The sequence below is a fragment of the Equus przewalskii genome, chromosome 17 (assembly GCF_037783145.1).
Source record: "Equus przewalskii isolate Varuska chromosome 17, EquPr2, whole genome shotgun sequence".
In the NCBI taxonomy this organism is placed as follows: domain Eukaryota; kingdom Metazoa; phylum Chordata; class Mammalia; order Perissodactyla; family Equidae; genus Equus; species Equus przewalskii.
Genome location: NC_091847.1, coordinates 45,812,329 through 45,826,515, shown reverse-complemented (window position 1 = coordinate 45,826,515; position 14,187 = coordinate 45,812,329). Strand labels below are relative to the sequence as shown.

Below are 14,187 nucleotides of genomic sequence, written 5' to 3'. Positions count from 1 at the left end.
TCCTTTGTCGAAGATTAGCTGTCCATAGATGTGTGGTTTTATCTCTGGGCTTTCAATTCTGTTCCATTGATCTGTGGACCTGTTTTTGTACCAGTACCATGCTGTTTTGATCACTGTAGCTTTGTAGTATGTTTTGAAATCGGGGATTGTGATTCCGCCGGCTTTGTTGTTCTTGCTCAGGATTGCTTTAGCAATTCGCGGTCTTTTGTTCCCCCATATGAATTTTAGGATTGTTTGTTCAATTTCTTTGTGAAGAATGTTCTTGGGATTCTGATTGGGATAGCATTGAATCTGTATATTGCTTTAGGTAGTATGGACATTTTAACTATGTTTATTCTTCCGATCCATGTGCAAGGAATGTTTTTCCATCTCTTTATGTCATCGCCTATTTCTTTCAAGAAAGTCTTGTAGTTTTCATTGTATAGATCCTTCACTTCCTTGGTTAAGTTTATCCCAAGGTATTTTATTCTTTTCGTTGCGATTGTGAATGGGATAGAGTTCTTGAGTTCTTTTTCTGTTAGTTTATTGTTAGTGTATAGAAATGCTACTGATTTATGCACGTTAATTTTATACCCTGCTACTTTGCTGTAGTTGTTGATTATTTCTAATAGTTTTTCTGTGGATTCTTTGGGGTTTTCTATGTATAAGATCATGTCGTCTGCAAACAACGAGAGTTTTACTTCTTCATTACCTATTTGGATTCCTTTTATTTCTTTTTCCTGCCGAATTTCTCTGGCCAGCACCTCCAGTACTATGTTGAATAGGAGTGGTGAAAGTGGGCACCCTTGTCTTGTTCCTGTCCTCAGAGGGATGGCTTTCAGCTTTTGTCCATTGAGTATGATGTTGGCTGTGGGTCTATCATATATGGCCTTTATTATGTTGAGGTACTTTCCTTCTATACCCATTTTACTGAGGGTTTTTATCATAAATGGGTGTTGGATCTTGTCGAATGCTTTCTCTGCATCTATTGAGATGATCATGTGGTTTTTGTTTTTCATTTTGTTGATGTAGTGTATCACGTTGATTGACTTGCGGATGTTGAACCATCCCTGTGTCCCTGGTATAAATCCCACTTGATCATGGTGTATAATCTTTTTGATGTATTGCTGTAATCGGTTTGCCAAAATTTTGTTGAGGATTTTTGCATCTATGTTCATCAGTGATATCGGCCTGTAGTTCTCCTTCTTTGTGTTGTCCTTGTCAGGTTTGGGGATCAGAGTGATGTTGGCTTCATAGAATGTGTTAGGGAGTTCTCCATCTTTCTCAATTTTCTGGAACAGTTTGAGGAGAATAGGTATTAAGTCTTCTTTGAATGTTTGGTAGAATTCTCCAGAGAAGCCGTCTGGTCCTGGACTCTTGTTTTTGGGGAGGTTTTTGATTACCGTTTCTATTTCCTTACTTGTGATTGGTCTATTCAGATTCTCCATTTCTTCCTGATTCAGTTTGGGGAGATTGTAGGAGTCTAGGAATTTGTCCATTTCTTCCAGGTTGTTCAATTTGTTGGCATATAGTTTTTCATAGTATTCTCTTATGATCTCTTGTATTTCATTGGTATCTGTTGTGATTTCTCCTCTGTCATTCCTGATTTTATTAATTTGCGATTTCTCTCTTCTTTTCTTGGTGAGTCTGGCTAGGGGTTTGTCAATTTTGTTAATTCTTTCGAAGAACCAACTCTTTGTTTCATTGATCCTTTCTATTGTCTTTTTTGTTTCAATATCGTTTATTTCTGCTCTTATTTTTATTATTTCCCTCCTTCTACTGACTCTGGGCTTTGTTTGTTCTTCTTTTTCTAGTTCTGTTAGGTGTCGTTTGAGGTTGCTTACGTGAGCTTTTTCTTGTTTAGTGAGGTGAGCCTGTATTGTGATGAATTTCCCTCTTAGGACTGCTTTTGCTGCATCCCAAATGATTTGGTATGTCGTGTTCTCATTTTCATTTGTCTCCAGATAATATTTGATTTCTTCTTTAATTTCTTCAATTATCCATTGTTTGTTGAGAAGCGTGTTGTTTAGTCTTCACATTTTTGCACCTTTCTCTGCTTTTTTCTTGTAGTTGATTTCTAGTTTAATAGCGTTATGATCAGAAAAGATGCTTGATATTATTTCAGCTCTCTTCTATTTATTGATGTTTGCTTTGGTTCCCAAAATATGGTCAATCCTTGAGAATGTTCCATGTGCACTTGAGAAGAATGTGTAACCTGCTGTTTTTGGATGAAGTGTTCTATATATATCTATTAAGTCCATCTGGTCTAATTTTTCATTTAATTCTATTATTTCCTTGTTGATTTTCTGTCTGGATGTTCTGTCCATTGGTTTTAATGGTGTGTTGAGGTCCCCTACTATTATTGTATTGTTGTTGATGTCTTCTTTTAGTTCTATTAAGAGTTGCTTTACAAATTTTGGTGCTCCTGTGTTGGGTGCGTATATATTTATAAGTGTTATGTCTTCTTGGTGGAGAGTCCCTTTTATCATTATATACTGTCCCTCTTTATCTTTCTTTATCTGTTTTGCTTTGAAATCTACCTTGTCTGATATTAGTATAGCGACACCTGCTTTCTTTTGTTCATTATTAGCTTGGAGTATTGTTCTCCATCCCTTCACTCTGAGTCTGTGTTTGTCTTTGGGGCTGAGGTGTGTTTCCTGGAGGCAGCATATTGTTGGATCTTGTTCTTTGATCCATCCTGCCACTCTGTGTCTTTTGATTGGGGAGTTCAATCCATTTACATTTAGAGTGATTATTGAGATGTGGGGGCCTACCACTACCATTTTGTGTCTTGTTTTCCAGTTTTCTTCAGTTTCCTTTGTTTCTCGTCCCATGGTTTAATCTGTTCTGATGTAGAGCTGCTACTCTCTGTTGTTGTCCTTCTACTTATCTCCTCTGCTCTTGGTTTTGTAGCCCCTTTCCTTTTTTGGATTTTTCAGGAATGAGGGTTTTCCTGAGGATTTCCTGAAGAGGAGGTTTTGTGGCAATGAACTCCCTTAATTTTTGTTTATCTGGGAAAGTTTTTATTTCTCCATCGTATTTGAAGGATATTTTCGCTGGGTAGAGAATTCTCGGCTGTAGATTTTTGTCCTTCAGATTTTTGAATATATCATTCCACTCTCTTCTAGCCTGTAAAGTTTCTGCTGAGAAATCTGCTGATAGCCTGATGGGGGTTCCTTTGTAGGTTAGTTTCTTTTGCCTGGCTGTCCTTAATATTTTCTCCTTGTCGTTGACTTTTGCTAGCTTCACTACTATATGCCGTGGAGTTGGTCTTCTTGCATTGATAAAGTTTGGAGATCTATTGGCTTCTGTCACCTGAAGATCCATCTCCCTCACCAGATTTGGGAAGTTCTCAGCCATTATTTCTTTGAATAGGTTTTCTGCCCCTTTCTCCTTCTCTTCTCCCTCTGGTGTACCTATAATCCTTACGTTGCATCTCCTAATTGTGTCTGATAATTCTCGGAGAGTTTCTTCATTTCTTTTAAGTCTTGCTTCTCTCTCCTCCTCTGCCTGCAACAATTCTATATTGCCATCTTCCAAATTGCTAATTCTTTCCTCCATATTATCGGCCCTACTGTTCAGAGCATCTAGATTTTTCTTAATCTCCTCTATTGTGTTCTTCATTTCCAATATTTCTGTTTGGTTCTTCTTTATCGTATCAAACTCTTTTGTGACATAGCTCCTGAACTCGTTGAGTTGACGGTCAGAATTCTCTCTTAACTCATTGAGAATCTTAATGATGGCTGTTTTGAAGTCATCATCATTTAGGTTATATATCTCATTTTCTTTGGGATTGTTTTCTGTGTATTTGTTACTTTCTTTCTGTTCTGGAGATTTAATGTATTTTTTCATATTGCTTGATGTTGTTGATTTGTGCCTCCGCATGGAGATAGAGTTTAGTTGCTCCTTTCACTTGTTTCAGCTGCTGCGGTGGGGGGAGCAGCTGTTTATACTTCACCAACCAGGAACCCTGTCCGTAGTTGCTAACTGGGCCTGGGCCCCTCTTAGTAGCCACAGTGGCCCTTTGGATTCCCTCCTCTGCCGTGGGGGCCGTCGCAGGGGGGCTTCAGGCTGCAGGTGCCTACTGTTGCAGCCCACCTAGATGTGCTCTCTCCTTGGGGTCTGCAACGGTGTTATGGGCTTTTCCAGCGGCCAGGGGTGGGATCACTTATATTTGTCGCTCCGTTGCTCTCGGCATCCACCGAATCTCACTTGTCCTCTATGGGTCACAGGAGAGCTATTGGCATCTTCTACAGTCTGTGGTTAGTACACCTAGCTATGCTGCTTTTGCCCTGGGGTCTTCCAGCCTTGTGGCTGGCGGCTGGGTGCCTTCTACTGGTGCTGTGCAGAGGCTTTCCCTAAGGGTTCTGTGAGCCTGTAGGGTTTCCCCCTAGGCTACTAAGCTGGGTCTCTGGAACTCTCTCCAGCCCCAGTCCTCTCCGAGATCTCCGGCAATCCCTAGTCCCACGGGGCGGGCAACGGCAGCTGGGGGTCGCCCCGCCCTCTGGGCTTCTCTCCGGGCCTCTCCCGGGAGCCCTGAATGCTGGGCGTAGCCCCTCTGCTAATGGCAGACAGAGAGTTTTGTCTGCTGCCTGGCGGAACTCCGGCGCTTCCCCTCCGGGTCGCAGAACCGGCCTTTGAAAGTTCCCCCAGCCCCGGTCCTCTCCGAGATCTCTGGCAATCCCTAGCCCCACGGGGCGGGCAATGGCAGCTGGGGGTCGCCCCGCCCTCTGGGATTCTCTCCGGGCCTCTCCCGGAGCCGTGAATGCTCGTCGTGGCCCCTCTGCTAACGGCAGACAGAGAGTTTTGTCTGCTGTCCGGGCGGAGCTCCGGCGCTTCCCCTCCGGGTCGCAGAACCGGCCTTTGAAAGTTCCCCCAGCCCCGGTCCTCTCCGAGATCTCCGGCAATCCCTAGTCCCACGGGGCAGGCAACGGCAGCTGGGAGACCTCCGTACCCTCCGTGACTCTCTCTGGGACCCTCCGGGCGCCCCGAGCACCAGGCTGGGTCTCCCCGCCAATGGCGGGGATAGACTCTCCCCGCGGGCTCAGGTGTGCAACTCCAAAGTTTCCCTCTGTGTTTAGGAGTAATTGCGGGGGGTTTAGGTAGGGTTCTGGTCACCTGTTTCCACCATCGCTCCTCTGTTGTGTTCTCGCTCCTGCCCTAGATGTGTGTGGATCCTCTGGGGGCGTCCGTTGGAAGAAAGCCGCTTGCGGGTACTAGGCTGCCCATCGGGGTCGGAGAGTTTTCACCTATTTCCACATCCTCCCAGAGGAAAGTCCGTCCGCCTTCCGATGTATAGTCGCGTGGGTGTCTCAGACGTCCTGAGATGCTGTCTGGATATCCTTTGTCAAGCGATAAGTGTCCAAATAATTGTAGACTCGAAGGGCGAGAGACAAAGAGGACTACTCACGGCGCCATCTTGGATCTTCTTCTTTGTGAATTTTTATATCAGATAATTTCACTTTTGCATTGGTCCTAAACCGATGTATCTTTGAAGTCAAAGAGTTTGTTTCTGTATCGATCTTCTCTCCCAAACTGCTTACAAATATTCCTCGTCAGGATATTTGTACCTTATGTGCTCTCTGAGTTAGCATTCTTCTTCCCTTCTACTCCTCTGGAAAAAGACAGGACCATCTAGGTTCTAATTATTGGTGGAGGTCCAGATCATGAAAATCAGTAGCTTCTCACTGAGTTGACTGCATCACTGCAAATCTAAAAACAATTCACTGTGTTTCTTATCTATTACCACAATCCCAAGTCTGGGTGTTCCCTGATGGTCTTCTTGATGCTGCATTCTTATAAAATTGACTCACAGAGTTATAGATCTAACCATTTCCCTTTGAACCTTCTTTGGTCAGTTTCTTTGAGTCAAATCATCCCTGAATGATTCATAAACAAATCTTTCACTGTTGCCTTTTTAAGTGAGTCTTTTGATACCAGTGTCATGAATTAATGATGTTTTGTGATGCACTTTTGTGTCAAAGCTTTGGAAGTCTTACTTTAGCTTCCACTGTATCAATTAAATACTTTTTCCTCTTCTACCGATAAATCTTTAAAGAGTGAGTCAACATGTTCTTTATTACTCTGAGTAGTCAGACCAGAAAAAAAGACTGACTCAAAATTTCAGTATCAACCTGTTTCCTTTCATTTTCTTCCAGAATAACTTGACCCACATAAATTTTTTGCAAAGAGTGACTGTGTTAATTTGCCAAAAGTTTAGTTATCTGAAATTTTAATGTGCTCTACTAAGATGATATGATGAGAGCTGACAGGAGAGGTAGAGGTTTTTAACCCTTGAATGCTTGTATTAGAGCTATAGGAATAGTGATACCTAGTTTATAGAGTTAAATGAGATAATAATAGACATTTGTAAAGTATCTTGCACATTGTCTGAAGCACCGTAAATGCTAAACAAATAGTCATTGTCATCATTATGTTGATTATGTACCTTCTAATAATACCAGAAAAACATTGTATTTTTCATCCAGGTCTTTACTGGGATCTTTGCAGCTGAAATGGTTTTAAAACTAATTGCCATGGATCCATATGAGTATTTCCAAGTAGGATGGAATATTTTTGACAGCCTTATTGTGACTTTAAGTTTAGTGGAACTTTTTCTAGCAGATGTGGAAGGATTGTCAGTTTTGCGATCATTCAGACTGGTAAATATAGACCAATTTTACTGTTATGTTCTACACATAAAGGAGTGTTTCTTTGGTTTTGTATTATTGTTTAAAACTTTTGGAGGTTTGAATCAAAAGACAAGATTAGGGTTTGATGTCTAGTAAAATAAAATTCATTCAGTAAAAACTGGCCTTAAAGAGCTCAAAACCACGTGAATATTTTAATTTTAAGGTTGAAGACATATTCAGTTGTATATGCTAGTATAATAGTAAGGCAATAATTTATTTCACAGTAAGAAGCTTATGGTTTACAGAGTTTCAACCCTTATAATATGTTCATTACTTTGTGGATTCGATAAATCAAATCATTGTCCTTAAAACAATTGTTGTCTGATATCAAAAATATTTAAAATATTAAAGACTTTTTAATGCATTTTTCTCTAAGATGTTGGGCTTTATCCTTATGTCAGCATAAAAGATTTTTTAACATATCAGAAAATAGAATTAAGGTACATTATCAATTCTAAGGGAAACAATATCTGATACCATGATAAGAGGCTTTTATGGCAATCCTGAACTAAAATTACACAGTTCTTTCAAAATGTTTGTGATAATTGTATTGTGGCAAGTATAACAAAATGATTGGAATATTAAGAATAGAGGAAAATAAAAAATAGAATTAATCTATGTTAGCTAGGTAGTAACAAAAGTATTTTAGAAGTTAAAATTTGGAAGAAAACTCAAGATTGGAAACATCAAGAACTTTTTCATAATAATTAATATTAAGCTCTATGTTTACTTTTAGCTCCGTGTTTTCAAGTTGGCAAAATCTTGGCCAACACTGAACATGCTGATAAAGATCATTGGTAACTCAGTGGGGGCTCTGGGTAACCTCACCTTGGTGTTGGCCATCATCGTCTTCATCTTTGCCGTGGTCGGCATGCAGCTGTTTGGTAAGAGCTACAAAGAATGTGTCTGCAAAATCAATGAAGACTGTGAGCTCCCGCGCTGGCACATGAATGACTTCTTTCACTCCTTCCTGATTGTGTTCCGCGTGCTCTGTGGAGAGTGGATAGAGACCATGTGGGACTGTATGGAGGTCGCTGGTCAAGCCATGTGCCTTATTGTTTACATGATGGTCATGGTGATTGGAAACCTAGTGGTATGTAATCAGATAGTCACATATTTAACCTTCTCTGTAGCAAATTGTCATCTGATGATACAATCAGTTATTTTTATAATTTTAGGATTAATTAGATCTAAACCTATTAATTGTAGTAGAATATTGATCATTTTAATACAGGGAAGAACAGAAAAGAAAATGAAATGTTGTCTTAATTTCACTGCCAGATAACCATATTTATATTTTTCATAATAACCCCCAATTTATTTTAATGCAAAGTTTTGTACTTTATTCTCTTATTTTGATAATGTTGTCATATGAATTGTCTGTGGTTTTCATGCCTCTTAAAGTCTATTTAAATATGAAGTTATGTTAATAGAATATGATTAAAGTAACAGTAACAAAAATGAAGTTATAATGGAACGAGGCAAATGAAAGGACTGGTCTCACTTCATTACAGTCACATATAAGACTAGCATCTGTAGCAAGGAGCTGCAAACTATGGCCATGGGCCACATCCAACACACTGCCTGTTTCTGTATGGCCCGGCAAACTATGAAAGGTTTTTACATTTTTAAATGGTTAAAAAAATCAAAAGAAAAATAACATTTCATGGCACATGAAAATTATAAGAAATTCAAATTTAAGTTTCCATAAGCAAAATTTTATTGGAACACAAACATGCTCATTCATTTACATATTGTCTGTGGCTGTTTTACTCTACAATGGCAGAGTTGAGTAGTTGCCATAGAGACTCTATGTCCTACAAAGCCTGAAATATTTATTATCTGGCCCTTTACAGAAATAGTTTGCCAACCACTGCTGTATGGCATCTCTTTTACAAGTCATCTTTTTTCTTCTCCATTAGTGTTTTCTTGGCTTGTACTCCTTCTATATTTGTTTCTTTCTTCCTTATACCTACATATTGGTGAAAACTTTCAAGCTTACAAGCAGGAGAAAACTGGGATAAGATGCTCTTCCATGAGCCACTCACCTTAATTTTCAAAGCCACCATGTTGGCTTAGTATAGTTGATCAGCTTGGCACCAGACTCTTCACCAGGTATCCCAGGAGGTAGGGTATGGTAACAGCCATATGGTTAGTACCTTCACTTCCCACTGGCTTTGAAACAAGTTGCTAAATTTTGTTGTCCATGCAACCTCTGTGTCAAATGTGATTCAGAGCCTAGGGCAGAAAGTTGCATTCATCAAGTCACATACTAAATGTCACTGGACCAGACATACACAGAGTAAACTATGCAGTGCAAATTCTAGACCCTTACTTCACAAAAATATAGACATCATGAGTTAGCATTCTGTAATTCTTGTTCATCCTCAATTTGTAGTAAATTTCCTAGTTTTATATAGGCTTATAAACTCCTTCCAATGAAATGCACATTCTCTGTTTGGTTCTCCTTCTGAGTTGAGTAGTTTTTCTGTGAGAGGCAATGCATTTAGGTATTATAAGGTGATGAAAATGTGTCTATGACATAATCCCTGTCTTCAAGGTGCTTACAGTCTCTTAGGACAGAGAAAAGTGGTACACAAAATTATCAGAGGAGAAGAAGTGGTAAGTGCTAGCAGTGAGGTAAAAATAAAATGCTCATGTCACTTGGATGAGGTGAGAAATTCTAAATAATGACTCGAGGAAGGCTTTTGAAGTGGGCCTTTGAAGAATATATAATATTTAAGCATGAACACAGGTGCGAGAGTAATGGTTTACTTTGAAACGCAATATAAATTTATAGTTAGAAATAGATGGGATATATCGGTGAGTATATCCCAATTCCATATGGAATTGGTAATGACTGACTCATAGTGATTGACATTAACTATTTGCTAGTGATAATGAAAGATAACAGAAGTATAATTCACAAAGTTGATAACCAACTTTTGGTTAAGGAATTACCAATGATGTAGAATTAGGATCTGAAAGGAAAGAAACAAAAAATTAGGTTTCTGATATAATTCTCTACATATTAGAGTTATAAGCTAAACAGAGCAATCACTTTTTTGTTTCCTCATTTATTCCTTATGTCATTTTATTACCAATTAACTAAAATGGTTTAAAACCGTAAGTTTTAGAGGATAGTTCAGTGAAATAGAAGATTTTAGTAAATTCTTGTCTACAACAGGAAACTGGTGAAGAATGTTAATCAGAATGACTTTGAATTGAATATACATCTTGTTAATATTACTTTCCCTGTCTCACATGATCCTGGATATGTGATACAGAATGGACTTCATCTTCATTTGTGATATCCTGTATTTATGATAAAATATTAGAGTCTTATGATTTTTTCTGGAATGAAAGTTACTGTAGTACCTCTTCTTAATGAAGAGGTGATACGACAGAAGTATATTATTGAATATGTGCAATCTAAAAAAGCTAAACTCACAGAAACAAAGAGAAGAATGATGGTTACCAGGGGCTGAGGGGTGGAGAGAGACATTGGTCAAAGGGTACAAACTTCCAGTTATAAGACAAATAAATTCTGGGGATCTAATATACAGCATGGTGACTCTCGTTAACACTGCTGTATTATATACTTGAAAGTTGCTATGAGAGTAGATCTTAAATGTTCTCGGCACAAAAAAGTAATGGTAATTATGTGATGTGATAAAGGTGTTAACTAACTCTATGGTGGCATCCATCCTGTGATGTATAAGTGTATCAAAGCAACACATTCTTGTTCTACTTGTTTCTCACAGGTAACAAATATTAATTATTGGTTAATGTTAGGAGGTCTTTTTAGGCCCCTAAAAGGAAATTTTACCAAGGGACTTTGTTGCAGAAATAAAGATGGGCATGACATAATGATAATGGTAAGGGAGCATTCTCTTTGCTCCCCATGCTAGTCCTTCATGTATGGGTGACCTCAGCTCCTAGAGTTCCCAGGAGCTAGGATATGGAGGAGCTGATAAGGAGTCTAGCCTTTCCTCTACCCATCACATGTTCTCATCTATTTGTGAAGTGCAGAGATCTTCATCGCTGGTTTGGATTTAGGTCTGTATTTCAGAAAAGCGTGCTTATTTTCCTTTTTTCTTTCCTGTCTCCCATTTCTCCACACCCCATCCCCACCCTGATATAGGTTCTGAACCTATTTCTGGCTTTATTATTGAGCTCATTTAGTTCAGACAATCTTACAGCAATTGAAGAAGACACTGATACAAACAACCTCCAGATTGCAGTGACCAGAATTAAGAAGGGAATAAATTATGTGAAACAAACCTTACGTGAATTTATTCTAAAAACATTTTCCAAAAAGCCAAAGATTTCTAAAGAGATAAGACGAGCAGATCTAAATAGTAAGAAGGAAAACTATATCTCTAATCGCACACTTGCTGAAATGAGCAAAGATCACAACTTCCACAAGGACAAAGATAAAACCGGTGGTTTTAGAAGCAGCGTGGACAAATACTTGATGGAAGAAAGTGATTGTCAATCATTTATTCATAATCCCAGCCTCACGGTGACAGTGCCAATTGCACCTGGGGAATCTGATTTGGAAAATATGAATACCGAGGAACTTAGCAGTGATTCAGAGAGTGAATACAGCAAAGGGGTAAGATTGTTTTATGCACATTGTGTTTCATATTATTAATTAGTATGAAATGAATCAAAATTTCACATTTTTGCTGTCGTAACTTCTTTCTAATATTGCATTCTGATGGGTAACTTTTTGTGTGTGAGTTTACACATCAGATTCCTGAAGCTTCATCTGGTAAGGTTTTACTTACTCGTTCTTGATAATTGATTTAATCCTTCTTAGCTGTAGTTGAAAGCACTGGGTGTGAGTCTTCCTTTCCTTCATCCCGTTTATCAGTTGTAAAGTCACATACAGTCTCCTCCCACAGTGTCTGTTGAATCACCGCTCCTCTTTGTCACCTTTGCCTTCATACTCACTACTTGTTGCCCAAATCATTCCAAGTGGAGTCCCAACTGGCGTCTCTGCCTCCATTTTCCGTCTACTCTAGTCCACTTATTTAATTAATTTTACTCAGGTTCAATCCTAATCAAGTCACTCTTTTGAATTATCCTTGGTCCCCAAAGTCTCCCAAGTGACAGACTGTAGATAAAGCCTTCACACTATGGCCCCAACCAGCTTTGACCAGCTGTATCGCCCAGCGCTCACCCGGAGCTCCTACACCAAGCCAAGCCAACTTCCTTCTGAGCCACAAACACTCATTACCTGCATGACTTTGCTTGGGATTTCCTTCTTCATTCAAAATCCCATACTCATCCTTAAAGACATAGCTGTCAGCCTCCTCATGTGTGAAATTGTTAGTCCTTACATCATAGGGTTGGGTGAAGGTTAAGTGAATTACAGACGTGCAATGCTTACAACAGTACTCAGAGTGCTGAAAAGTAGTAGAGCTATGGCATCCTTCCTAATCTCTTTCCAAACAGATATGATCTCTCCTCATTTTGAACCCCACACAACTTTATGCCTCTTCTTGGATTTATTATGTAGTCTTGTATTTTAAATTTTTTGAGAAATTATTATATGTATCAGAGTATTATAAACTCATTGAGAGCAGGAACCTTTTATTAAAACTTTTTTGTGTTCTCCTCCCCCATACCTGGTTGCATATATTCAAAGTATGTATTGAACTGTATTTTTATTAATGTGGAGTATAATAACCATATGTGAGTTATATGACAAATCATTTTTATGACATCTCTATTTTTCTATTCTTTAGGTCATATTTGACAGGTATTTATCAAACACCTTCTATATGCTTAACTCTATATTAAGATCTGCTCTCCATGAATTTATAGTGGACTTTGGAATAAAGATACACAGACGTTTGTGTGTGTGTGTGTGTGTGTGTGTGTGTGTACTGACCGTATAAGTGGTACTAGGCACTTATTAAAGGCTCAATACTTATTGAGTGAATAGATGGTCAAATAAATTATGAATATATATTTCTAAGTAGCCAAAGAAATTCTTTCCAAGATGATATGTAAGGAATTAAATGTTTGATTTTTTATTTTGAAAACCTTTACATGGAAGAAGTAATATCTCCCAAATTCGCAAGCTGTGGTTGTTTTAGCTTGGATGTAGGAAATTTGATTCCATCTCCATTTTCAGGAGCAGTAATCAGGGTCTTGTTTCATGTGGAAAGGCAAACTAACTCAATTACCCATTTTTCTGCCAATGAAGATTAGAATTATAAACCCTAATTGCCTGGCAAACTTTCTGAATAAGCTTGGGATTCTAGGTATTAAGGCCCTTGTAGTTTGGCAGAGTTTACCAAACACCACTTGTCTTAATATTTGGGAGGATCCTTTCTTATCTGGTTATTTTTCCTTTGCTCAAAGCCTGTAGCTAAACTTTACGTGGATCTCCTTAGTTGCTAGCAAAATTCTTATTCTGAGTATGTTGAATTATAACATTTTAAAAGGAATCTTATGGATCTGCCCATTTAACACCTCATTTTCTATCTGAGAAAGCCAGCTCAGTAAGAGGAAGAGGTGTTGTCCACAGTTGTAAATCTAGTTCAAGGCAGAGCCATGACAAGAGTCCCAGTCTTGTGATTCATACGTCAGTCCTATTTCCACCTCCCTTCCCCTGTCTTTGTCCATTTCAGGGATAAGCCCACATTCCTATTGGAGATAATACCCAGTTTGTCTCCCCTGGAGTCTGAGTCATGCTTCTGAAGAGTTTATGGACCCTGTGGCGTCCAGAGGAGGTTTGTGACGTCACAGTGGCCAGCTGTCTTTTATAATTACTGATTTCGTTTGTAGACTGGTTACTGAAATAGCCATTTTAACCATCCATAAAGTTACTCCTCTACCTATCCCATAAACTCTTCCTAAAATGCATGAAATTTAGTGCCTTTAAACTGTGTTATATAAAGACCATTTGATGGTAACATTCTAATAGTCTTGTTATCATCAAGGTTTTTTTTTAATGACATTATAGTCATAACTACATGAGAAAAAACATACTTTTTTCTATTTCCTATCTGTAGTTTACATGGTATAATATACAGGAGCTTGGGGCTACCTCATAGGTTATAATACAGAGTACATAAACTAATCTCTTTAAATCATTTAGCACAGTATCTGAGTTGGTAAGCCCCTCCAAAATTAGCTATTATGTTTATGATTGAATTCATCATCATTTTCATTTAAATGTTCAGACTTTTTAAAATTATGGGCTTTGAAAATTTGCCCTTCTTCGTAAGAAATTTTCCATGACCTATCTCAAAGAGTATCATCTTGGATACATTCAAACCTACTTGACTATCTACTGGACTTGAGAAATAATGAGAGTTCAAGATCTGTAGGAAATTTGGTAGGTAACTTAGAGATAATATTAAGCTGTCACCAACTCTATGTCTGGAGTCTTTCTTTCTAGCTACTGGAGATGTAAATGTTCCTAGGTATGACTTATTTTTGGTTTGTTTTTCAATTGGGACCACTGAAAAAATGCAGATTTTACTTATCTAAAGTG

The 14,187-nt window shown here is 38.5% G+C and overlaps 1 protein-coding gene and 1 long non-coding RNA gene across 4 annotated transcripts in view; one reads left to right on the top strand and one right to left on the bottom strand.

Annotated features, from left to right (window-relative positions):
* Nucleotides 1-10,821, bottom strand: part of LOC139076806 (uncharacterized) — a 36,250-nt gene extending 25,429 nt beyond the window's left edge. For both annotated transcript variants that reach the window (XR_011528788.1, XR_011528789.1), the window contains exons 1-2: nt 8,720-10,821; nt 7,500-7,661 (exon numbers count right to left, since the gene is read on the bottom strand). This is a non-coding gene — a long non-coding RNA (uncharacterized lncRNA). The remainder of the gene's footprint in view (nt 1-7,499; nt 7,662-8,719) is intronic.
* SCN9A (sodium voltage-gated channel alpha subunit 9) overlaps nt 1-14,187 on the top strand; it is a 175,295-nt gene that overhangs the window by 110,562 nt on the left and 50,546 nt on the right. For both annotated transcript variants that reach the window (XM_070581525.1, XM_070581526.1), the window contains 3 exons: nt 6,468-6,641; nt 7,408-7,764; nt 10,816-11,289. In XM_070581525.1, the coding sequence (XP_070437626.1) occupies nt 6,468-6,641; nt 7,408-7,764; nt 10,816-11,289 (1,005 nt within the window). The remainder of the gene's footprint in view (nt 1-6,467; nt 6,642-7,407; nt 7,765-10,815; nt 11,290-14,187) is intronic.